The 27,146-nt window shown below is 45.2% G+C and overlaps 1 protein-coding gene across 1 annotated transcript in view; it reads left to right on the top strand.

Annotated features, from left to right (window-relative positions):
- Gata4 (GATA binding protein 4) overlaps nucleotides 1-27,146 on the top strand; it is a 48,369-nt gene that overhangs the window by 805 nt on the left and 20,418 nt on the right. The window contains exon 2 of the mRNA XM_008828158.3: nucleotides 4-204. Within this exon, the coding sequence (XP_008826380.1) occupies nucleotides 4-204 (201 nt within the window). The remainder of the gene's footprint in view (nucleotides 1-3; nucleotides 205-27,146) is intronic.

Below are 27,146 nucleotides of genomic sequence, written 5' to 3'. Positions count from 1 at the left end.
CGGCTGCGGGCGCGGGCCTGGCGAGCCGTGAGCAGTACGCGCGTCCGGGCTTCGCCGGCTCCTACTCCAGCCCCTACCCGGCCTACATGGCCGACGTGGGCGCGTCCTGGGCAGCGGCCGCAGCCGCCTCCGCCGGCCCCTTCGACAGCCCGGTTCTGCACAGCCTGCCCGGCCGGGCCAACCCCACCAGACACCCCAATCTCGGTGAGTACGGGAGGGCCGCGAGCGGTCTGCTGTGTGTCGGGGTGGAGCGCACGCTCCCGAGGAAGGCTGAGTGGAAGCTGGTGGCTGTGCGCCCCGATGGCGATGAGCAGGGTCCAGCCACCAGCCGCGCAGCAAAGCCCTTCTGCAAAAGAGCGGCGTGGTCAGCGCAGCCCACCGGGAAGCGATGGCTCTGCGGGGGATCTGGAGGTCGCTGGGGTTCGGCTAGCTCTTCCTTCTGCCATTTGGCAGCCGGGTGGAGGATCCCTCGGGGTGGCCGAAGACTTTTCCTATAGGGGGGTTTCACACCGGAAACAACGGAAGGACCAGTAAAAGAGGCGCCGGGAGATGGGTTTAAACTGCAGCCTCCCGCCGCGCAAGTCCTCGGGCGCACTGTGGGGTCCCCTGGTGCCAATCCTCCCGGGTAGACACCCTAAGTCAGTGTCTGTGGAAATGCTGAGGGCCTTCTTTCTAATGCCTGCGTTAAATGGATACGGCCGAGGCTGCCGGGCCGCCAGCCTCTTCTCCCTGGGAGGGATAGCAAAGTGCTCCACCTCCCTGCTCTACAAACTGAACTCTCAGGTAAACTGATTAACCGTGGAAGTGGCGCCACCTGTGTCTGTGACTATCAGTCCTTCACCCCCTCTCCCTGGCAGGGCAGAGGGAGGAGGGTCAGCCACCAACATAGGAGTGGACCTTTGAGACAGAGTTGGGTGGTGGCTTCCATACAATGGCCTCTGGAGATGGGTGCAGGGACTTCCGTCAGCATTCCTAGTTGCTGCGTTCTTTCCAGAACTCTCTCTGGAGCCCTTAGTTTAAAATAGGGAGGAATGAGCCAGGCATGATGGCCCATGACTAATCCCAACATTGCAAGGGGCTAACCTGGGCTATGTAGCAGATCCAGTTTATTGGTGGGGGGGCTCCCCATACTTCTTTTACCTCCAGGGAGCAGGGGTGTTTGAGAATTTGGTGTTTAATTATGGAAAAGAGAGAAGTTCCCATGTAAATGTGAAGGAGACATTCTGGAGTTCAATGTAAAAACAAAAAATAATACTGCTAGTGTGCAGGGTGGGCATGGGGCTGAAGTAATAATGTTTTCCAAATTCCAACATGTGGACACATGGTAAGCTGACCAGTAAGGAACATCTCCTCCCCCTGGACCATGGCCCGAATGCCTAGCTCTCATCATGAAGCCCCTGGAAATTTCTTTTCTTGCCTGTAGACAAATGTTTTAAGTGGCCAAACCATGGTGCTCTGGGATTTCCACCAGGAAACTCCAGGCATGTTGGCTCTGTTGGCACAGATCTGCGTGGGGGGGCTCCCCATACTTCTTTTACCTCCAGGGAGCAGGGGTGTTTGAGAATTTGGTGTTTAATTATGGAAAAGAGAGAAGTTCCCATGTAAATGTGAAGGAGACATTCTGGAGTTCAATGTAAAAACAAAAAATAATACTGCTAGTGTGCAGGGTGGGCATGGGGCTGAAGTAATAATGTTTTCCAAATTCCAACATGTGGACACATGGTAAGCTGACCAGTAAGGAACATCTCCTCCCCTGGACCATGGCCCGAATGCCTAGCTCTCATCATGAAGCCCCTGGAAATTTCTTTTCTTGCCTGTAGACAAATGTTTTAAGTGGCCAAACCATGGTGCTCTGGATTTCCACCAGGAAACTCCAGGCATGTTGGCTCTGTTGGCACAGATCTGCATGTTACACTTTCAGTTAAAAGTGCTGCCCATCCTGCCCCATTTCCACTCCAGTACCGAGGGTCAAACCCTTGGTAAGGCTGGGTAAAGGCTCTAACCACCAAGCGGCCCCCAGGAACATGCTTGGTATACCATCCTGCCTGCTGCATGGACACTTAGTAAATGCTTGGTGGCTTCAGTGAGGACCAATGCTAACAGGCTAGCTGATGTCAAGCGATAGGCCAATAAAGAGAACTGATTCCATAATGTTTCTTGGGAGGTTCTCTGGGGTGTTATCACTGATCTCTAAGATGGCAATATAGTATGATGGTGTGATGACACCCAAAGACCTCAGTGCCAGTGTCCCATGTGACCTTGGGCAAGTTGCTTACCTCTGTCAATCTCATCTCATTCTGTAAGGCGGGTTCAGTTCAGCACAACTGATTTTAGTATTGTCCTAACTTAAAGTTAAATGTGTGGTGATGGCATTTGGCCATTTGTAAATGATGACTATTTTATTAAATTTATTACTGTCATGTAGAGTGACCGGTTTTTCTGCTTTGTCTAAGACTAAGGGACTTTTTAGGACTTGGATATTTAGTAATTAGCCACGACAGTCCCCAGTGAGCAGGGATGGTTGGTTACTCTAAATATATGTAAAAATGGATAAATGATTCACTATTGTGGTACGGTAAGGGGAAATGAGCTGAGAGGAGAGGTTACAGGAAAAGATTTTCCCTCTGTCTGAAATGCTGGAAGTCCTCATCTAAGTGATGCCATCTGCATTGGGTCTTGATGTGTGATAGAAGTTTGCCAGGAAAAGAACCTGAACCTGCAATTTAAAAAAGGACAAAAAGAAATATGATGTCATCTGCTCCATACATATGTGGTACTGTGAAATACAGTAACATAGCCTGTACCTTGCTCAAAGGATACATTCATAGGTAGCCTCTCAGAGATTAGTTCCTCCTTAACTCAGAAATGTTTTTAATTTCTGTGAGAAAGAATAAGAGAATGCCATTTTTTTCTATGAGACGTGGACTGTTTTAGTATTTAACAGTTAATACCTAACAAGTTTCTCTGTTGGCAGTTGGGGTAAGGCAAAATCAAAATGATGAAAGCCAACAGGGCATGTGAAAAGACCTGCACTTGGCTTGGAAGAAATTATTGTGCCCTGACTGTAATGTATGTAAACTTTAATTCATTCCAAGTTCAACAGAGCTAGGGCCCTGAAGCAATCATTAAAAGCATTAATTAGTCACATTAGTGGAATTCCGTGACCTTACTGAGGCAGGTACAGAGTCTTACTCATATATAGGTGCCTGGCACATGCTGGGCACGTAGCAAATATTTGAGTAGAGATCTAGGAGGTAATTGCCCCAGGACTCTGCCCTGCCCTGGTCAAACCACACAGAATGGCTGCCTGAGTCCTTTAAGAAGCAAACTAGAGCTGGGTGTGGTGGCACACACCTGGGATCTCAGCACTTGGGAGGCTGAGGCAGGAGAATTAAGGAGTCAAGACTAATCTAATCTGGGTTACATAGCAAGACATTGCTAAAACAAAACAAACAAACAAAAAAAAAACAATGCAACTGGAGAATCTCAGGAAAGAGTGAGTGGGATGGGAGTGGGTTCTGGAAACCTTGGGGACCCACTGGAGAAAGTAGAGCTCTAAGAGCCTGTGTTGTGCCTCTCTTGGTGTGCAGATGTTAGGATTGAGACACTGGCATGCGTGGGTGTCTGTGTGAAACCAAAGTGTGGATTATGACTTGTCTTCGTGGTCGACTTCATGGGAGCTTCCAGGGAGGCCGTGTAACCCCTGCCAAGACAGCTGGACAAGCAGTTCTTATACCTCCAGGGCCGGGGCCTGTGTAAGTGCTAACATTGCAGCCCAGGAAAATAGTTATCTCCTTTTAAAGAACCCAGTGGCGTGAGGATCCTGTTGTAGACATTTGGCAAAGTTCATGGAAATGCACTCTTAAGTGGGAGTCTTTCATTGTGTGTACATCACACCACAGTCTAGTTGACTTTTGTTCCAGCGAATTGCTTGTATAGAATTGAACTGAAATGGAAATTATACATAAATATTCCTGGAAAGATATGGCTTGGTGGGAAGACTACACTAACAAATAAGTAATTCTTTTGTGTCATGGAGAAAGAAGCAATTATATTATTTTCAAAGGACTTAAGAATTGAGATGTTTGAGGGCTCGATGAAAACAGCGTAATGAAGACAATGTGTGTGTGTGTGTGTGTGTGTGTGTGTGTGTGTGTGTATCACAGTGTTACTGAAATAATCTGAAAAAGCAATGCTCTGTAGGGTGTGGGGTGGGGTGTTCAAAGTGCTCAGAGAGTAGAGGACTGAGGTCAGTGGAAAATGCCATTGTGCCTGTTGGGTCTTCGGGGGACTGCTTATCAATCTCACCAGTTGCTTTCAGAGGCAGCTCACTTAGACAGGGAATTTCTGAGACCAGCTCTGAAGTAGCCTATTTGACTAGCGAACAATTTGTCAGTCTTCAAGAAAACCAAAGTTGTTTAATTTTCCGGTTACCACCCTGGGTAGGTCAATTAGAACACAGACGGGTCTGTGGCGCTAAGTGGGGACCAATTAAATAAAGAAGGTGTGTTGGAGTGGCCTGGGGTGTGTCTCTGTCTCTAGTGAGACCTGTCACTTGCCCAATTGTGTCCCCTGAAGAGGTCAGGCCACATTTGCTGGTGAAATGATGTTCAGGAGACAGTTTTAGATAACACCTTCTATCCCCTCCTGGCTTTTTCTTTCTTTCTTTAAATGCACTAAGAAAATAAACATACTCTGAGGTGTGGGGAAACAGGAACTCTGATACCCGTGGGTGGAAGTGTTCGTTGGTATAACCTTTGTGGAGAGTCTTTGGTAATGCCAGTCAAATGACAGAGCAAATAGCCTTGACATTGAAATTTTGACTTCAAATAATTCATTTTACAGTACAAAATCTCCACAGCACCATTTCCAATAACAAAAATTGGAAATCACCTAAATGTACATGGCTAGGGGACAGTTTGACTTCATGGACTGCACACATACCTTGAGCATGGGAAAAAATGAGGTTCATTAATGGAAGGACATAAGATCCTTTCCAAGACATTTGTAAGTGCTGGGCTGTGTGCACCACTATTTCTTTGGGTCAAAGATGAGGAAAATAGATTATATTCACTTAAAAATACACACTGTCTCTGGAAGCTTTCCACAAGTCATTTGTAAAGAATCTGTAGCGTTGACTGCTCGTGGGGATGACAGGGAGAAGGGACCGGAGGGGCAGGGGAGAAAGTCATGCCTGCCTTAGAAATGAAAAACACTGCCTTTTTAATAATATTTTATTTTTTTAAAATTTTATGTGTATGAGTGTATTGCTTGCATGTATGTAAGTGCAGCTATGTCATGCAATGCCCTTGGAGGTGGGAAGAGGGTGTCCCCTGTAACTGGAGTTAGGACAGTTGTTAGTTGCCATGTGGGTGATGGGAATGGAACCCGGGTCCTCTTTCAAGAGTAGCCAGTACTCTTAACTGCTGAGCCATCTCTCCAGACCCTGAAAAACACTTTCAATCAACCATCTTAACCATTAAAAAAAAACAAAAACATTTTATTTACGGGGCGGGCCCCTTAACCATTTTTTCTAGTAATTCGTGTTTCATTATTAATCCATCAGATAATAAAAGAATACATTTAAGACTGGCAAGATGGTTCAGTGGGTAAAGGTGCTTGCCTCCAAGCCTGACAACCTGAGTTTCATTCCAGTACCCACATAGTGAAAGGAGAGAGCTAACGCCTGACACTTGTCCTCTGAACTCCACATGTGCCCTGTGGCACATATGTGCACACACACAATAACGAAATGTAATATAATTTAAATATCCTTAAAACTACATTTAAAATATGAGAGAAATTAGGTTTTCTGTAATTGATTATTTCAAAATTACATTTATTTATTTACTTATTTGTGTGTGTGTGTGTGTTTGTGTGTGATGGTGATGATGATCAGAAGACAACTTCAGGGAAAGTCAGTTCTCTCCATCATGTGGATTCCAGGGATCAAAGTCAGGTTGTCAGGCTTGGAGGCAAGTGCCTTTACCACTGAGCTCTCTTGCTGGCCCTGATGTAATTTTTAAAATCATATTATTTCATTTATTATTTATTTATTTATGTATTTATATATTTGTCTTTTTGAGACAGGTTCTCCCTGTAGCCCCAGCTGGCCTGGAACTTGGTATGTTCCAAGCTAGCCTTAATCTCACAGAGATCTGCCTGCCTCTGGGACTAAAGTGCTGCGACTAAAGGTTTGCATCACCACACCCAGTTTTAATTACTTTTTAAAGAGTTCCTTTTTATTTTGCCATCTTTATCTTTTTTATTATTTGTTTTCAGTTTATGTGTATGAGTGTTTTGACTGCATTATGTAACTGCACCCGTGCATGCAGTGCCCATTGAAGCCAGAAGGAGGCATGGGATGTCCTGGAACTGGGGTTAAGGATGGTTGTGAGCCACCATGTAGGCGCTAGGAGCCGAGCCTGGGTCCTCTGTAAGAGCAACCAGTGCTCCTAACCACCGAGCCATCCCTCCAGCTTCATCTTAATTATTTTTTTTTTCGGTCTTTTTGAGACAGGGTCTCCCTGTAGCTCCAGCTGTCCTGGAACTCACTATGTAGAGCAGGCTGGCCTTGAACTCACAGAGATCCGCCTGCCTCTGCCTCCCAAGTGCTGGGGTTAAAGGCATGCACCACCACACCCGGCCTCATCTTAATTATCTTTAAATGTGAAATTCGGTGTTGGCTATCTTCACATTACCATGTGATGGATCTTCAGAACATTCTTCATCTTGCGAAGCTGAACATCTACCTATTAAAAACCAACTCCCTAGTGCTCACCTGCCCCAGCCACTAGTGACCCTGACTTTGCTTTCTGTCCTTGTGAATTTGACCTCCTATGAATGAAATCACACAGAATTTGTCTTTTGTATCTGGTTTATTTTGCTTGGCATCATGTCTTCAAGAACCATCCATGCTTTAGCACCTGGCAGTTTATTTAGCAATTGAGTTATTTTGCTGTATGTATAGGTCACATTTTGCTGGCGCATTCACATGTGGGTGGTCACCTGACTGGCTCCATCTGCTGCTGCTGTGAGTTCTGTTATTGTGACCATGGATGTGTAATGGAACCTTTGAATTTTGAGGAATTGAGTGATGTTACCTACTTTCTTTTTATAAAATTTATTTATTATTTTTATTTTATGTGTATACGTGTACTGCCTGCATGTAGATAAGTGCACCCGTGTTGTGAAATGCCTGTGGAGGTTAGAAGAGGCTGTTGGATCCCCTGGGACTGGAGTTATGGACGGTTGTTAGCTTCCATGTGGGTGCTGGGATTCGAACCTGAGTCTTCTGCAAGATCAAGCAGTGTTCTTAACCTCTGGGCCATCTCTCCAGCCTTGATGTTACCTGCTTTCAAAAACATATTAAACTGGGCAGGCAAGATAGCTCAGTGGATAGATGTGCTTACTGACCGACTGTGCAAGCCTAACTACCTGACTTTGATCTCTAGCATACACTTAAAGATGGAAGGAGAGAACCAGCTCCACAGAACTGTCCTCTGACTTCCACACTCGAGCCATGGCGTGTGCATCCCCACAATAATACTGTAGAAAGTTTATTAAACCAATTAAACTTTTAAAAACAGACACATTATTCAGGAAATTCTTTTTAAAAAAGTGGACTCTAGTGTCTACAGATGCATAGAAAAGTGCATTGAAAGCCGGGCGTAGTGGCGCACGCCTTTAATCCCAGCACTTGGGAGGCAGAAGCAGGTGGATCTTTGTGAGTTCGAGGCCAGCCTGGTCTACATAGTGAGTTCCAGGACAGCTGGGGCTACAGGGAGACCCTGTCTCAAAAAGACCAAAAAAAAAAGAAAGAAAAAGAAAAGAAAGAAAAGTGTATTGAGTTTGATTTTTGCATGTTCGTTTACAAACTGCTAGGGGCTTCCTATGCCCTGTTTCAAGAGTCTACCAAAGATACCAATCCATCCTTACCTGCACCCTGAAATTTCAATTTCATTTTTCTCCTCTACTGGGAGCTGATCATGCTGTAGCAGGTAAGTCAGCAGTTGTGAGGTATCCCCACCCCTCTAAGAATGCTCTGGGCACAAATACTCATGGCAGTGACCTCTTCTGGTAGTCAATTCTCCTTCAGGTCAGGTTACAACTAGAACTTGATGGAAACCCACTAACCTACTCATACAGGGTGATTCTTTTAATGGTCACTTAAACCTGCCCTTTAAAAATAATGGAGTTGGGAGTGGGGAGACAGCTCATTTGGTAAGGGCCTCTGTTCAGGCCTGAGGACGTAAGTTTAGATCTCTAGCACCCACATAAAAGGAAGATTTTGCAGCACGTTTCTATAACCCCAGTTCTGGGTTGGGGGAGAGGGCAAAGACAGGGAGATCCTGGAGCTTACTGGCTAACCGGCCAAGTCAGTGAGCTGCAGGGTTAGTGGGAGACTGTGTCTGAAAAAATAAGGCTGGCAAGATGGCTCAGTGTATAAAGGTGCTTGTCGCCAAGGCTCATGACTTGCGTTTGATCCCCAGAACTCACATGGTAGAAAGACCCGACTTCCCAAGTTGTCCTCTGACCTCCACATGTACACTGTAGCACATGGACACCTCCCCACACTAAATAAATAAGATATAATAAAAGATTTAAAAATAAGTTGGAGAGTGATCAAAGAAGACACCTGAGGTCAAGCTCTCCCCCCTGCCACCAAACACACACACACACACACACACACACACACACACACACACACACACAGAGGCAGCTAAGAGGCTGTGCTGAATTTAGTACAGAAGCCTGTAGCTTCTTTGCTGCTTCTGTTTGTATGAACACAGAAAGGACTGCAGGGGTTTTCTTGCCTAGTCTAGAAAACCTGTTCTTGTAGGCTGTGTTGCTGTAAGAGTTTCCATGGACCTGATTGACCTTTGATAGATCATGACGAGGCCTCATGGATCATGCTCTCTGAGTGGATTACTCACACATTTTATTGGCTATCTATACAGCTGCTGTTTTGTCACCTTCTAAAGAAAACAGGAAGATACTATAAAAAAGGATAACAGGAATTAACCTTGAATCTGCTATGTGAAAGAAATTTATAGTCTTCGTCCATTGATGTTTGCATGGTAACAACATTTTAGGGATGGTAGCCTGATTCTACAACTACCACTGTTAAGTCTTTTTCAGGAGAGGTGGATGTGCTGATCTCTTGCTATAAAGAAGCTGATGCTCAGAAAGCACTGTGCCTCCAGGAGAGCAGGAGCTCCACCCTAGAACAAAGGGATATCCATCCACTCTCTAGGTTTACAGTCTCCCCCTCCCACACTCTGTGCTTGTTGTCCTGAGCTGAGATACACAGGTGTGTGGTTGCTAAGGGACTTCCTTCCCCAGTGGAGCTTCCCAGCCAGTCCTCCCTGCTCCCCACAGACTGGTGGTGTCTCTGCAGGTGTGGGGTCTTCCTGAGTCACATCTACAGAGCTCCTAATGGGGCACACAGTGATAGGAGTCCCAACTTTACATACCCTTCCCTCTCAGCCTCTTGAAGCTGGTGTGTAGGGCCAGAGATTCCCAAAATTCAGACCCTCCAAACTAGAGGATTGTCCTAACTCTAGGGAGATGCTTGGCTGTTTAGGAGAACCAGAACCCTCTACTCTCTCTGAAACTCCTTTCTGGAGAGGAATCTGCTACTTATCTCTGCCTTCACTTTCCTCCACTTCAGATGTTAGTTGTGGTAGGCAGAGAAAGGAGAGGGGGAGCTGACTGGTTATAATTTTTAAATAGTATTTTTATGTGTATGAGTGTTTTGCCTTTGTGTAAGTACATCCATGTTGTATGGTGCTCACGGAGGTCAGAAGAGGGTGTCAGATCCCCTGGAACTGGAGTTATGGATGGTTGTTACCTGCTGTGTGAGTGCTAGGAATTGAACCTGGGTCCTCTGTAAGAGCAACCAGTGCTCTTACACACTGAGCCATCTTTCCAGTCCCTTGGTTATAATTTAAATACAGACAGGCACAGGGCATGGATACAGACAGGGAATAGAACCCGGGCAGAGGAGCCGAGAAGAGCTGCTCTGCCCCAGCCCAGCTGCTGGCCTTCCTGCTGCTGGCAAGTGGCCGGTGGCTTTATCTATTGCTGCTCTCTAATCAGAATTGGGCCAGGATATTTAAGTTTCTTATCTGAATGAAGAGAATTTGGTTTTCTAACCTTTGGCATTTTTGCAGGAACCTAATACATGACTCGATGTATTTAAAATATTCTTTTCCCACTAGCAAAGTCTAATCCAGGCAAGTAAGTCAGTCCACATTTATAGCCCCAAAATGCCTCTGCAAGTGGTATTTTAAGCTGTCTTTTACTCTGTATTGAACAGCCACAGACATATTTTATTTTAGAGAATGATTAATGAAGAGATCCCCCCCAGCTTTGGTGGGAATTTTGGGGGGTTGTTAAAAGTCATGGTCTTTGGGATCCCTCAACTGTGAGTTTTGCTTCTTAAAACTGAATTTGGTCATTTTTTAAAGCTTCCCCTTTCTCCCCCTTCCAGTTTAAATCTCCATTTCTACTTCCAGAAATTCAGTCAAACTTTATCACCTTCATTCAGAACTGATCGATAGCAACTGGTGAGCAGGTTAATTATAATCACAGAATAAACGCCGAAGTCTCAAAGTTCACTACTTTTGCGATGTTTTCAAACCTTCAGGGACCATGCCAAGAGGAGCTCATTGACCCACTGGAGCAGGTGTGGAAGTTTGAACCAGGGGCAGACAATTGGATCTGATTTGGGACAACTCAATTTGGTTTCTTATCTACAGCTTTTCCTATCGTATGTCTGTCATTTCAGATAAAAAACGTTCATCAATAGAGCTGGGAAATGGCAGGCTACATTTCTTCTGATAAAAGTTTTCTGGTTGTTTTATCAGATTGCGCTGAAATGGTTATGTGTCTCTGTCAAGGTCTGCAGTGACCTTTTCAGATATTTTATCAGGTATTAGCTTGAGGAGCCCCCCTCCCCTTTTCTTCAACCTAGGAAAGAATGACCTGACTTCCAAGATCATAAATCAAACCAGGTAAAGAAAGGTAATAATAGAAGTTGCCCCTCGAAGGAGAGTAGGCGGGAAAGACAAACAGCAAATAAAACCTTTCCCTAGCCTATAGGGAGAACTTAACTTGACCCGACATGAAGAATCTGGTTCCCACGAAGTGCACAGTTAGCAGGAAAATACTGCTGATTTGGGGAGAAAAATGTTTTCCAGTAAAGATGGCTTCAGAAAAAAATGCCATTTTTTTTCCCAAAAAGTCTCAGTAAAATTTTAATTAGCCTTATTCTATAAATGTGGGTTGAATAAGGCAAAATGAAAAACTCAGATAAACCAATGTGCAAATAGTGGGTAATCTCATTACCCCAGATAACCAGTGCAAGGCATTAATCCTTGACTTTTTAGTTAGCGTACATATACAGGCATTCGTAAATCTATATTTTTAAATAGTCATAAAAGTTACTGTTTAAAGTCACTCATCACTGGAGACAGTTTCTCTAAGATTAGTGAAGCAGGCTGGCGCCCAAAGACTGATTCCTTCAAACAGAGAAAAAAAATAGGGGATTAGTCCCAGGAGCCGGCCATCAGAACTGGTCAAATGCAAGAGTTGTGTGTAAAAAGATATTTTCATTCTTACACCACATGGGTACGCACCAATGTGAAGTCAAATTGGATTTGCTTTATTGTTTAATTATTCATTGTGATGCTAGGGACTGAACCCAGGGCTTTGAGCCTGCTAAGCACATCCTCTACTATGGAGCTATTCTCCCAGCATGTCTAACAAGTTTTCAATCATACCCTCTGAAATGAGCTCCTTCTTGCAGAATGTGTTGATTCCTGAGGCTCCACTGGTTGGGAAATGTAAGCCATAGCTGCCAACTCTGGCAGCCCAGAGGCCACAAGGAGGTGATGGCTTATGAGTCTGGCCTTGGGGATCTGCTGATCTGTCTGTCGATGCCTGCCCCTTGTTTTCTTGCTGTGTGACTCTGGGCGACTCACAAGGCTTCTCTTTGTTTGCATATCTGAATATGTAAATAAGGAAATCTGATACAGATATGGTGAGGGGCTGCCCTAGGGCCCATGGGTGACTTTTTAAGATTTCTTTTTAATTATGTCTATATGTGGGTGTGATGGGGATGTGCATATGTGATGTCCAGAAGAGGGTGTCAGATCCCCTGGGGCTGGAGTCACAGGCGTTGTGAGCCATCTGCCGGGTGGGTTCTGGAAACCCGACTCAGCCCCTCTGCAAGGGCTGTATGAGCTCTTAACTGCTGAGCCATCTCTCCATCTCCAAGGGAGACTTTTAAAATTCAGCACGCCTTATGAGAATAGCAGGTTGACCATGTCTGCCCAGACTGCAGCTGCCATGACCCTGGCCTTCATGACCCCATATGAATGTGCATTCACACTGGCCAGGTCCAGTTCTCCTTGGCTATCTGCCTCATTAAGCAACAGTGTATGTGAAATCGTGCATTGGATGCACCAATTTAGTTTTTTTTTCTCTTATATATAATAAGGTACTTAATGACTACAATATAAAATCAACTTTGGGAAGCCATGTCCGATGCCCTCAATGTCAGTCTGTTGTTCCTTCATTTTATCGGTAAACCCATTCACCATCAGAAGCTCTAGGAAGCTGTGGAGATTCATAGAAGGAAGAGTGGGTTCCAAACATGTCCTGTCCTCCTAGGCCAACAAGCCCAGAAGTGTGACTGCCACTGCCCACTCTGTGGGCCCTACTGCTGGGCTTTAGAGATAAAAACATAAGCAAGAAAGTCCCTCAGTGCCAGTAATTCACATTCTGTAAGTGTGCGGGGTCACACCTGAAGAGCCAAAGGAGAAGCTCCATCCCACAGGGGCTCATGGGATACCTCCACCTGCCTTGGTGCAGGAAGTGGAGGCCAGGCTTGCTGGAGAAGGACCCGGGCCTGTGGCATCCTAAGGGCCAAATGGGTGTTGGCACAGAGAAGGGAATTATTTGCTGAGGACTGTGCTGGACCACAAGCAGAGGTGTTGAAAGAGTGCAGACATGACCTGGGGAGTTAGTTGGAAGTAGAGCAGGGTTTGAGCAGCACTTGGGACACAGCACTTTGGTTTTGACAAAAGATCAGAACCGGGACTCTTCTGTGTGTGCCTAGCTCCTGTGGAGCGATAGCTGCTTCTCCCAATTCTGTTCTCACACCTCGGTGCAGCAGGGTTCAGTGGAGCCTCTGATTCAACCCTCATGCTAGTGAGTACTGGGGAGTTCTGAGGGTATTCATTAGCTGTAGGGCACAGGCAGCTGTGTGGTTTCAGCACTAAGGCACACTCACAGATTGAATGGGGCACAAGTGGCCTACTGTTAAAGGTTACAGAGGGCACAAAAACCAACAAAACTCCAGGTCAACTTCAGCCCCCAACCCTCTATCCCCACCCTAGGATGACCCTAGGAGGCAGCAGAGTGTACCTGTACTTTCTCCACTGGGGAGCCAGATGGTGATATTAAATAGGAAAACAATGGTTACATGGGGAAATATTGGTTTATTGTTGCTGTTTTGTGGTGCGGAGGATGGAACTCAAGGCCTTGCACATACTAGGTGAGCACTGTATCACTGAGCTACACCTACAACCTTGCCCCTACCCTTTAAAAAAACTTTCTATTTTAAAGTAGGAACCCATTAAGGTGCCCAGACTGTCCTTGAACCCACTCTGTGGCCCAGACAGTCTTTGGACTTGTGGTCCTCAGGCCTCAGCCTCCCGAGTAGCTGAGATGTGACAGGCCTGTGGCCTCCAGCCTCCACCTGTGTTTTTCCAAGTGTCAGTAGGTCCTATGGGGTGGATTCACCAAAGAGCCTGCCTCCCGGAGGCTTAGAGGTGAACCTGAAGGGCTCTAGTTAGCCTGCCTTACTCCGAACCTTGCTGTCTTAGATCCAACCTCTAATTTTGATTTCACATCTTCTTTTTAAAACTGTATCTATTTAAAAGTAATGAGGACTGACCCCAGGACCTTAAGCATGCTAGGCAAAGTGTGCTACCACTGAGCTATAATCCCAGCCCAATTTTTTATATGTGTACTTTTATATATTCCATTTTATTAATATTATATAGCACATTATATATAATATGATACATATTATATATTTTCATTAAATATCCAATGTTCAAATGTCCATTTGTTTTAATTAAATTTTTATGTGTATGAGTATGTAAGGGCCCCACCTGCAAGCCAGCCCCGTGGAGGCCAGAAAAGGGCAATGGACCCCTGGAACTGGATTTCCAGATGGTTAATTGCTGCCTTGTGGGTGCTGGGAACTGAAGTCAGGTCTTCTGTAAAAGTAGCCAATGCTCTTAACCACTGAGCCATTTCTCCAGCCCCATTTGTTTAATTTTAAAAAATTATTTTTATTTTATGTATGAGAGTGTATTGCTTGCATGTAGATAGATGCACCCATGTTGCACAATGCTCAAGGAGGTCAGAAGAGGGCATCAGATCCCCTGGAACTGGAGTTATGGACAGTTGTTAGCTGCCGTGTGGGTGCTGAGAACTGAACCCAGGTCCTCTGCAAGAGCAGCCAGTGCTCTTAACCACTGAGCCATCTCTCCAGCCCCTTCTTTTTGTTTCATTTTAACAATTTGTTCAAAGCAAAATGTAAGCAAGGCCCATATGTTGGCTTTGCTGATGTTCCTTAAGTTACTTTTAACTTCTGGAGTCCACTAAGATGGCTGAGCAGGTCAAGCACTTGGCTGCCCAAGCCCAAGTCTGATCCACAGAACTCATGCAGAGAAGCCACTCTTGTAAGTTATTCTCTGACCGTCACACACACATACGCCAACAGTAAATAAAATAGACTAAAGTCAATTTTAAGTGTCTTCTAGCTTTGTGACTCCCCCTTTTATGGCAGAAGCCAGAACTCATTGAACCATATACATCTATTGAGTATGTAGTCAGTCTTCTGTCTTCTCTCTGGCCTTTGGTTCAGTGGTCTTTTTAGATACTACAGTGCTTCTGCATTTATATTTCCATTGTCTGTGAAAGACAGGCTTTGTCGCTTTAAGTGTGATAATATGTTATCACTCATGCCAACAGTTTCTGAGCCAATGATCATTAACAAGGGATTTCAGATGGGTTTTATCTTAGTCCATTCATGCTGTCATACAAAATAATGGAAAACTATGTAATTTTTAAGAACAAAAATGTATTCCTTACAGTTCTGGAGGCTCAGAAATCCCAAATTGGGTAGCTTCAGACCCTGTATCTATGTCTGATGAGGGATACTTTCTGATATTAAGATGGTATCTTGTTGCTGTATTTTCAGGTGTTAGAAACTGGAAAGGCAAAAAGGACATTAGGACATCCCCTTCAACTCTTCAGTAACACACGAAATCAGCTCTCATGGCTTAATCACTTTCTAACAGGTTCATCTTTTAATATAGTAGCATCCCTTACCCTCAGGGCCCTCACATTTTCTATTTATTTATTCATTTTTAAAGTATATGAGTGTTTTGCCTGCATGTGTGTAGGTGCACCACATGTGTGTAGGGCCTACAGAGGCCAGAAGATGGCATTGGATCCCCTGGAACTGGAGTTATGGATGGTTGTTAGCTGCCGTGTGGGTGCTGAGAACTGAACCCAGGTCCTCTGCAAGAGCAGCCAGTGCTCTTAACCACTGAGCCATCTCTCCAGCCCCTTCTTTTTGTTTCATTTTAACAATTTGTTCAAAGCAAAATGTAAGCAAGGCCCATATGTTGGCTTTGCTGATGTTCCTTAAGTTACTTTTAACTTCTGGAGTCCACTAAGATGGCTGAGCAGGTCAAGCACTTGGCTGCCCAAGCCCAAGTCTGATCCACAGAACTCATGCAGAGAAGCCACTCTTGTAAGTTATTCTCTGACCGTCACACACACATACGCCAACAGTAAATAAAATAGACTAAAGTCAATTTTAAGTGTCTTCTAGCTTTGTGACTCCCCCTTTTATGGCTTTTTTCTTGTGAGATCCCCTTTGGCTTTTCTCCAAGAGAGCTATCAACTGGGCTTTGCTGACTGTATTCTCTTCATGACATTTAGCACGTTCCTCTGTCTTCTGTTTTTCTTCGAAGTCCGTGATTAGAAAAATATTCTTCTTCAGATGCTGGTCTGCGATGCCATTGACAGGCATTGCCTGGGTCCACCATTGTATTAGGGGGTGTGAATGGTGGGTTTGCTGTGTAAACCAGGCGTCATGATGTGTGCCTAGAATGCCAGCACTCAGGATTATCTATGGCTACACATTTAGCTTGAAGCTAGCCTGGCTACATAGACCTTACCTCAAAACAAAAACAGTTTACCATCTTTAAATGCAGTGTCTTTAAACTGCATCCACTTTTACCGGCAGCATCCGTTTCCACCACGTTTTCATCTTCATGAATGCGTGAAGTGAATACATATAGTGAATCTTCGTAGCTTGCTCTCTCCAGCCCATGGCAGAACACATTCTACTTTCTGTCTGTATGAACTGACTGCTCTAGATAGCTCCTGGAAGCGACTTCAGACTGCATTAGGCTCTCTGTGACTGGCTTACTTCACCAAGTGCAATGTTCACAATATGCCCTTGTACAGCACTGGTCAGCATCCCCCCTCCTCAAGGCTTGGATGATGCCATCCATGCACAGTCACCCCTGTTTGCCTAGGCGTCCCTCAATGGGCTTTTGAGTTATTTCTGCATTTTGACGATTGTGAACAATACTGCTGTTTCTACATGAGGGTGCAGTGTGTTAAGTCTTTGGAGTAAATAGTTGTATTGCCAAATACACGATTGGTCCTGCAGTTCTGAGGAAGCACCATCCTGCTTCCCATGATGTCTTACATCCTTCTTAGCCTCTATAATTCTTATTCATATCCCAAATTTCATTTAAAATTTGCTCCACATTATTTATTTATTTATTTATTTATTTATTTATTTATTTATTTATTTGTGTGTGTGTAGATGAACGTGTGCCATATCTTATGTGTAAAGGTCAGCACAACTTCGGGGAGTCAGTTCTCTCCTTTTACCATGTGGATTCTGGAACTGAACTCAGGCTTTCAGGCTTGTTGGCAAGAGCCTTTATCCTCTGAGCCGTCTTGCTGGCCCCCAAACCCCAGATTGGCAATTCCAACATAACTCCTCACCAGAATCCACATAGTCTCATAGTAACAGCACCAGTGCTTTTACTGATGAGGCCCAAGCTGTGCCCTGTTTCAGGTGCCCCTGGCCTTTACTTCATTTATTTAGTTCGTTCCCTGTTGTGGTGCTAGAAACAGAACTCAGGGCCTGCTGCATGCCAGGAACACGCTCCACCTCTGAGTTTTGGCTCCATCCCATTTCTTATCCTTTTTTTGAAAAAATTATTTATCATTTTTATTTTATTGGTATGAGTGTACTGCCTACGTGTATGTAAGTGCACCTGTGTCATGCAATGCCTGTGGAGACCAGAAGAGGGTGTCGGAATTCCCCTGGAACTGGAGTTAAGGATGGTTGTTAGCCACCATGTGGGTGCTGGGACCCAAACCTGGGTCCTTCAAGAGCAGACAGAGCTCTTAACTGCTGAACCAGTTCTCCAGTCCCCATTTCTTGTCATTTGACTTTGGATTTGCCTCTGGTGTTTCTAGCTCTTGACTCTAGGCTCCTCTTCAGCCACATGAGCTGGCTCACACATAGCCACCCCACCTCTCACCCTTGATGCGATGCTCAACCCTAGGTGGTATCATGGGCATCATCACCTATGTCTTGGACATCCCTTCCTCTCTGGCAACTCTCCTGGCTCCCTGCTAGGAGAATCAAGATAGACACAATGGAGCAGATAAAGGGGGCAGAGGAAAGAGGGGCTTTGTAAATGGAGGGCAGGTAAGACTAAAGCATTAAATTTGGAATGTGTGCATGAGAAAGAGGAGAGAGAGGGAGGGAGAGAGGAGAAAGAGGAGAGAGAGAGGAGAGAGGAGAGAGAGAGGGGAGAGAGAGAGGGGAGAGAGAGAGGAGAGAGAGAGAGAGGAGAGAGAGAGAGAGAGGGGAGAGAGAGATATCACTGCCTGGAGATGAAGGCAAGGTTTCAGGGAGGAAGCCTCTGGGCATCATCCCACCTTGGCAGTGTGTGAGAGATAGTGATGGAAATGGGAGGAATGGCCAGGAGAAATTGTGGAACCATGCCAGTCAAGGAAATCCATAGATTGAGACAGTGCAACTTTCATCCTCAAGCCTGTGTAGGATTCCTTCCCTGTGCCTCTCACAGCCCAGTTTATGTGGCCTGGGATGGGTCATCTTGAAGTTACCTGCCCAGAGTGGCACTGTGCTTGCCATGGGAAGAGTCCCTGTTGGTGCTGAGGAGCCCTCCTGCTTGGCTGATGACACACTCCTGAGGGATGGGTGGGGTCCTATGCTGTGGTGACAGTGCCCTTGGAATAAGGTCGTATGCTGAGGGGTGGGGGTGGAGGGGAGGAGGGGTCCTATGCTGAGGGGTGGAGGTGGGGGTTGTATGCTGTGGTAACAGTGCCTGGAATAAGGTAAGAACCCTGGATTTGTGGCAGGCACTGACTTGTGATGTGGCTCTGACTGGTGCCACCTCCTCACTTCTGTAGGAGTTTACTGTCCCATCAGGGACTTGGGCCCAAGTTTCCCCCAGCAGCTCAGCTTTCTAGGTTCAAGAGTTCTGGAGGAGCCTCTGAACAGTCGGGTGAATGAATACGGAAAGATGGTGGAACTTTCTAAAGAACGCGTCACCTCACTGTTCCGTTTCTGACTCCCCTTGGCCCAAGAGCAGACAAGTGTGATTGAGCTTGGGTCACTCCCACTGCCTGGCAGCCTGGGGCTGATGACACCTGCTGGGGACAGATGGCCCTTCTGAGAAGGCCAAACCTGCAAGAATTGGTGGCTTTATTCCTTTTTCTTTAGCTGGTTTGCTACTGAGTAAAAAGCAAATTCCACTGAATTTCTAGAGAGCCCCTTGGACTGAGCCTGGAGCAAATCTTGGTCTCTGTGGGGAAGGCCAGGACAAGAGGAACTTCTGCACCTGCTCCTGACTCCCATGGTCAGGCTCGCTGCTTCTATCATGGAGGTTAAGAGCACGGATGTAGGAGCCCTGGCTTACATGAAGTACTGAACCCTCCAGTGCCTGAAGATCCACTTTTCTTTTCAACCCTTATAATTCCACAGAGGCTTTGTATGCAAGGTGCTTTCTGTCTCAAGCTCTGTCTCATCTAACTGCAGAAGACCTGGAGGTAAAGGGGACTAGTCAAAGCCCACAGTCTCACATTGTCCTCCATAGCAAAGAAAGAGGTGGCCTGTGAGTCCTCTCCTCTGGAGCTTGTCTTTGCAGGCAGCCTTTGATATGTCTCTACACAGAATTCTTGAGAATCAGTACATGGTGACGGGGTCTCATGAAGCCCAGGCTAGCTTTGAACTTGGTATGAAGCTGAGGATGGCTTTGAACTCCTGATCCTCCTGCCTCATGGGATTACAGGTGTGTACCGCCATGCCCAGTTACTGCTGTGTGGGGACTGAACCTAGGGCTTTGTCTTAGGCAAGCACTTTGCCAACAGTCAAATCTCTACCTTGCTAGTGTAATTTGGAGTCCCATTAAGACTGAAAGTGTTTCTAGGGCAAGAATTACCATTTCATTTTGTGTCTGTCACATAGTTGCCTAGTAAATTCTAAGTAAGTTCATTTACTGAAAAGGTGACATCTAGAATTCATACCAAAGTTGACAGCCTCGTCAGTCGCACATCTGTACCCACATGAATGGCCTTACTGAGACAACTCCAGGGAGAAGAGAGCCATCCTTGTAGAAGGGCCCTTAGGGGGGCTGGAGAGATGGCTTAGCGGTTAAGAGCACTAACTGCTCTTGCAGAGGGCCTGGGTTTGATTCCCAACACCCACATGGTGGCTACGAACTTAACTTCATTTCCAGGGGAATCCGACGCCCTCTTCTGACCTCCATGGCATTGCAGGACATGGCTGCACTCACATACATGCAGGCAATACGCTCATACACATAAAATAATAATAAATAAAATATTTTTAAAAAGGGTCCTTAGGGTCAGAGGTCTTGAGATGAGCCTATTCATATTTATGATCAGTTTTCCATGACATGGGGTGGGGCAGGGCGGGGAGGGGGAACAGCTAATACCTAGTTTCCTAGGAGACCAGGAAAGAGCATTGACTCCCGTGGTGCATCTCAGAGGGAATTGGGCACCTGAGGGGGACCAACACTTTGAAAGAGGTAGGTTTAAAGCCAGGGGGTGGGGGCATCCAGGTATAGATGTTTAGGAGGCAGCTGGTCATGTGTTGGCCATGTGCTGGCCACTGCCTCCATCTGAACCCTTCAGAACAGGAGGGAGCACTCCCCCCAGGGCAGTGGGGAGGTGCTATGAGGACAGAGGAGCCACTCAACAGAGCTAGTGGCTGGGGTGACAGGTAATAGGTAACACTGACATAGCTCCAGGCAGACAGGAACTCCAAAACTCCCCAAGTGCTCTCCATATATTGCCTTGGAAAACCTACCTGGGCTTATTCCTTGGTCCCATGGTGCTCTGGGGTTCCACTGGTGCCATCTTAGGTATCTACAGGGTCCACCCTAAGTCTTCACATCCTGTCAGTCTGCTGCCATCTTTCCTGGGCTGTGTATCAAGACCTGGAGTTTTGGCCCACAGTTTGTCCTTTCCCATTGCTGAGGGCCTGAGTCTGCTGTTTCCCTGTTCCTCACACTGAGTGGAGTCTGACTTCTTCAAGAGCTTCTGGGACTGTGGAGAGAGAGTGTGTATAACAGTCCCTGCCTCTCATCATCATCATAACAAACGGCTGAGGAACTCCGAGATTCTCTGTAGACACAAACTCCCCGTCAGACTGTTTAAAGCGTGTAAGTGCCTGTTGATTTTGGAGGAGAGCTGTGCTTTGCCTGAAGTGCTCCACAGAATGACAAGACACTTTCCTTCGGAGAATGTTGATATTAAGTTTCCTTCCCTGTGTAAACATAGCTCCAGAAATGGCATTAATAATGGAGACCCTTTCCCTGGACGGAGCAGAGGGTAGTGGGGGAGAGGAGGGGGGAGCGCTGGCCGAATGGATGGTGTAACCAGCTGTGTGTTGAAGGGAAAGCCCAGTAGCCAAACTTTGTCTTCATCTTCAGAACTTTTGCTTATTTTCCTTATTGGGACTTCCAATTTTTTATTACTTGGTGGCTGAAGGAGAGACAGAGTCATGTGGGTAAGGGAGCCAGCTTGGAGAGCAACACCTGATTTGACAGTCTGGTGTTGCTCTTCCTAATGTCCCCAGTTTTCACATCCATGAAATGCAATTGAGGACTGGAGGTATAGTGGGAAAGCACTTGCCCAGATGCAGGAGGCTTTGGACTCCATCTCTACTGCAGAGGTGGAGGGACCTTGCTACCCATCTTGGAGGAACTAGGTGGCTCAGCCTAGGCTTCTGGTCCCTGGAAAACAGTAAATTGGACAGTGACTCTTAGGTATGTGTGCCTTTCTAGACCCGATAACATGAGTCATGAGTGCTAAGTCTTGAGAAGGAATGCTGTAATGACTATTTTTATTTTATGTTGTATTAAGTAATTTATTTTTGGTCTTTTTGAGACAGGGTCTCCCTATAGCCCCAGCTGGCCTGGACTTGCTATGGAGACCAGGCTGGCCTCAGTCCTACAGCGATCTTCCTGACTCTGCCTCCCCAGTGCTGATTAAAGGAGTGAGCCACCAGACTTGGCTGTAATGACTATTCTTAAAAAAAAAAAAAAAAGAAAAGAAAGAAAAAACAGGAAAAGATCTGGGGCTATAGCTGGGTTGGCAGGCTGCTTGCCTAGCATGCATAAAACCCTGGGTTCAAACACCATCACTGCAGAAACTTGGCATGGGGTCCATGCTGTAATCCCAGAACTTGGGAGGTAGAAAGCTGGAGGATCCGAATTTCAAGGTCATCCTTAGTGACAGAGATTTGAGGCCGGCCTTTAACAGTGGAATGTAGAAAATAAGAAAAAATGAGTACCAGTTACCTGTGTCACCAGGAGGCCATCTGTGAGGGCTGAGGACAGAACAGTAGGAGAAGGATTGTTCAGGTTCCCCAGGCCTTGACCAGCCTGAGCAGTTTGGGGAAAGTTGTGACATTTGGTGCCCAAGGACCCCAGCACTCACTGCTCCCTACTCCCCTGTGGCCATTTTTCAGTGACTCTCATGGGAAGTAGCTGCAATGCCCAGGGGCAGGTATAGAAACCATAGTTACATGGCTCACCCAATACCACAAGAGAGCTAAGCGTGGTGGGACCCAGAGCAGCTGGACTTCCCGTCACTGTGTCAGCTCCCCAAGGGGTCTTCTGGGCTGAGTCAGCAAATGGGAGTCACCACACTCAAGATCTGACTGACTTTTGATTATATCATTGACTAAAAAGACAAACACAGTTGCCAGAAGATGAGCAACACGAATGCCTGTGAGTGCGTGACTGGATAGCAGGTGTGGTATAAAAGTATTATTTAGCCTTTAAAAAGCAGACGAAGGAGGCTGGAGAGATGGCTCAGCAGTTAAGAGCACTGGCTGCTCTTGCAGAAGACCTGGGTTTGATTCCCATTACCCACCTATAACTTCAGTTCCAGGGGCTCTAACACCCTCTCTGGCCTCTGTGGGTAGCATTCTCATCTGGTGCACTTACTAATTCATGCAGGCAAAACATTCATATGCACAAAATGAAAATAAACACATCTTTAAAAAAAAACAAAAAACAACTTGTTATAGCCAGGCATGGTGGCACACACCTCTAACCCAAGCACTTTGGAGACAGAGGCAGGCAGATCTGTAAGAGATTGAGGACAGCTTGGTCTACATAGTGAGCTCCAGGCCAGCTGGGGCTACAGGGAGATTTCATCTCAAAAAATCAAACAAAACAAAAACCAAAAAAAGACTTGTTACTCCAAGCAACTAATCCAATTTTGATTGGTAAATTTATTATGTTTTGTAGTTTACATTAAAATATTAGGTCACATTCTTTGAAAAGAATCACATGTATTTGATAGTTTCCTTTGGGATGTAAATCAAAAGTGGAAAAAAATTTTACAAATGAAAAGGAAGAGATTGCCTTTCTATAGCGTAACTGTTCTGCACTTTTTCTAGGCTGTCTGCCAAAGTAAGTGAGAGTTATTTGTAAAAGGATGGATTGAGCTAGGGAACCTTTCACCATCAAACTGCTCCAAGAGGTTAACTCAGATGCCTAACCTCCGGGAGGATGGAGGACAGAGTTGCTGAGCTGGGTGCGTTCGTGGCCACCATGGCTTGGTGCAGGAGGTGCACTCCATCTTCTTTATATTTGATTTGTAGATGTTTGCTGGGCTGAGAAGTCTGAAGCCAGACTCGAATAAAGGAGAAAGAAAATAAGCCCAATAAAAGTATGAAGTGTATCCCAATATCTACATGCGATTTAGTTTAGCATCAAAATATAGTTTGGGAGAAAAGAACCCTTGCTCTTTTCCACCTGTGACAGTTAATTGTGATGGTCAACTTGATTGGATTAAGAAATGTTTAGAGTCTTGGAGACATACCTTTGGTTTTGTCAGGCAGGGTTTCTCCAGAAAAGATTAAGTTAGGAGGAAAAGCCTGTCCTGAATATGGGTGGCACTTTCCTCTGGGCTGGGGTCCTGGACTGAATAAAATAAGAAAAAGCTAAAGCAACCTGGGTGTCAGCGTCATCTCTGTCCACTGTACCATGCAGCAAACAGCTGCCACTGACTCCAGCCTGCATAGATGAAGCCCAGCCCCCATGCCTCTTCCTCCATGATGAACTATCGCCTCTCAAACAGTAAGGCAAAATAAACTCCTCCTGTAAGTTATATCTTTCGGGTGTTTTATCACAGGAACAAGAAAAGTAGCTGATAACCTAAAGATCTCAGTGATGTTCCCCGGCAGGTGCAAAATAGGTGATTCAAGATAAGAATGAGCAAGTCCAATGTGGAACGATGGGAACACTGAGAGAAAGGAGTAGAGAAGAAAGGCAGGTGAGAGAACTTGAGGCCTGTGCGCAACATGAGGCGCGTGTAGAGGCTTCCCAGGAGGAGGCAGGGTAAAGGCATGCTTTCGCCCCTTCCTCCCTGAAGACAAACCCATCAAGCGAAGAAAACCCAAATAAGGTAAAAATTTCATCACTGGCGAAATTAGAGACTCTGCCTCAGCAAGGGAGAAAGTGAGCACTAACTTCTCAAAGTTGTCCTCTGACTAGCACATGTGACTAGCACATGGGACAGGTACACACACACACACACACACTTGCAAATCCTACCAAATGTAATAGAAATTCAGGCCACATCGGGAAAGGCTGAGAGCCGCTCTATACTAGGAGATCTGCAGCTGGCAATCAGTTTCCCTGTTAATGAAATAAATGAGTTTAGAAATGAAATGGGGACTTTTTCACTGTTTACAGTTGAATGATGGTTAATTCGCTAAACGAATATGTGAGATCCCTGTGGGAAGTGCTATAAAACTCTCCTGAAAGGCAGAAAAGAAGATACAGGGGAAGTGGGAAAAACATGGTATTCCTGGATTGGAAAACACAGAATTTATTCCAAATTCCCCCCAAACAAGTTTACAAATTTAATGCAGTCCCAGGAAATGTCTCAACAGGACTTCTTAAATACAACTTGTCAAGTTGATAACAGAATTTCTATGGAAGAGTTATTGTACAAGAATAGCCAAGATAATTTTTAAAACAAACGCTTTAAGAAAAGGGAACTTACCTTATCAGAAATCAAACTAAAGCAGTACAGGCACAGAAACAAACAGTGATGCTCATTACAGCCCAGTTGTAAGTAGAAGTGAAAAACTACTTGCTGGCAGCCAGCTAAGGCTTTAAGTGCAGGGAAACCATTTCAGAAAGACTAGTATGAACAGGAGATCCTCTCCAACACAAGAGCAGCTAAAGAACTGTGGGAATTGGGGTGTAGAATGTAAATGTTATCTTTACATCGTAAAATGAATGAATCTTAAGAGTGAAATTGATGTGTGCTGAAGTGGAAAATGTTCCAACTGATACACTTGTGTAGAGAAACTGAGTCATAGAAGAATGTGTAAGGTACTTTTTCTCTCCTTAAGCTTTGTTTTTATTTTGTGTGAATGAATGTTTGACCCACATGGAGGTATCCACACACATGCAGTACCCATGAAGGCCAGAAGAAGGCATCAGATCCCCTGGAACTGGAGTTAAAGACAATTGTGAGCCACTATGTGGGTGCTGGAAACCACACATGGGTCCTCTGCAAGAGCAGTCCATGCTCTTAACCACCCAGCTGTCTATCGCTTCAGCTGTAAGGCACTCTGTCTTATGATCATTGTGCATTACTCTGATGTATCACCCTGATGATACAGATGTGCAAATGGGACTTGTCACAATCAATCTTTTGACCTAAGGCCATCATATTGGTTCTACCATCAGGAGAAGAGCATTTTCACCTTCGATCTAAACCCTAGAATGAGGACAGGCAAGATGGTTCAGCAGGTAAAGACTCTTGCCACCAAACCTAATGACCCGAGTTCAACCCCTGGGTCCTACATAGTGGAAAGAGAGAACTGACTCTGGCAAGTTGTCCTCCAACCTCCACAGGTGCACAATGGGATGTGCATGTTCCACACTTTAAATTTCAGAATGAAGAATACACACACACACACACACACACACACACACACACACACCAGAACTGTGGCCAACTTGCAACTGATATGTAATATGAACAGAAAAAAAAAAAAACACAAAAAACCAAACCTTATATTATAAGCTTATCATAAGCTCTGTTGAGATCTGGGGATGTGTGTTACCACATAAGATAACAACAGCTGACTGGTGCATTGCTGGACAGTACCAAAACCAAGCATAAGTGGTTTATGAGAATACTTTTTATCATGGCTATAACAAGCCCAGTATATCCTAGAAAACCTTTTCTCATAAAACGGGCAGCACTGCTATTAAACAAAGATTGAAAATAGCCAGGACACATACCAATAAATATCTTAGTTCAGCTGCTATAAAAGAATACTAGAGACTGGGTAGTTTAACGAGCACACATTGATTGTGGATCGGGGGAAGTCCAGGATCAAAGCTCTGGCATGTCTAGTGCAAGCTCTGTGATTTAAAGATGGTGATCTCCTGTATCCTCAGATGAGGTGAAGGACAGATCTGTTTTGTCTCTTGTATTAATTTCATTCACGAGTGCTTCAATCTCATAGCCTAAACACTTCTCAAAGGCCCCGCCTCTAAATGTCATCACATTGGGGTTTAAGATTTCAGCATAACTGGAACCTGATTGGGTAGCAGGGGTGGGGAGGAGAATCACAAATATTCAGTCTTTCCTAATAAGACAACGGATAAGGAAAATGTGGTAGAATAATATATTGAAAATGTATATCAGTACAGACAACACGGGTTCACGTTGTGAAAGAGGACCTGAAATTGAAATTATGGCTAATAGAAGGGAATTGGCTATATTTGCATTGCTTTGCTTAAAAATATCTGCAAGAGATCAAGAAATATATGTCTAGGTAAGGTTTATCTGAGAACGATTAGTCTTTGCCCAAGATTTATCTACATGACATACAGTAATTAAAAGTACCAGACTGGTGGAACTAACCTTCTTGGATGTTTAACAGACATACTTTGAGGCCTATAATATTTTGGTCAGAGGGACATAAAGGACAGTTTTTGCTCCTTGCCCTTGGGTTGACTAAGTTCCAGGGGACTATGGAACATCTCTCAAAATGTCCTGTAACTATGGTGAGTTACCTGTCCTTTTGTTCAGGGAGGCCATGGAGACCCCATGAGATGGACTTGAACCAGTGTCCGGTCTACAACGAGGAGGGTCAACACAGAGGAATCATTTCCTCCATGCTTCCAAGCGAAGTCAACCATGGTCAAGTAGGACCTTTGACTTATCTTTGCATAGGCGGAACTGGCAAAAGAAAGGAGCCAGGGACTCCTCCCAAGCCCATGTGACCCCTGAGGAACAGATCCTCAAACAACCTTAAGAGTTAAAATAAATTGGTTTATCTGGGACAACTGTATGGTCTTAAACACCCAAAAGGAAAGTATAACCAAAGATTAAAGGGGTCAATATAATTATTTGAGTCCATGTGTATAGCTAAAGTCTACATAACAAGAAACAATGCCAGACAAGAGATACCTTCCTTTGAGTTGTTG

The sequence above is a fragment of the Nannospalax galili genome, unplaced genomic scaffold (assembly GCF_000622305.1).
Source record: "Nannospalax galili isolate Female #2095 unplaced genomic scaffold, S.galili_v1.0 scaffold612, whole genome shotgun sequence".
In the NCBI taxonomy this organism is placed as follows: Eukaryota; Metazoa; Chordata; class Mammalia; order Rodentia; family Spalacidae; genus Nannospalax; species Nannospalax galili.
The sequence above is the reverse complement of the archived record's forward strand: the minus strand, read 5'-3'. Positions and strand labels throughout refer to the sequence as shown.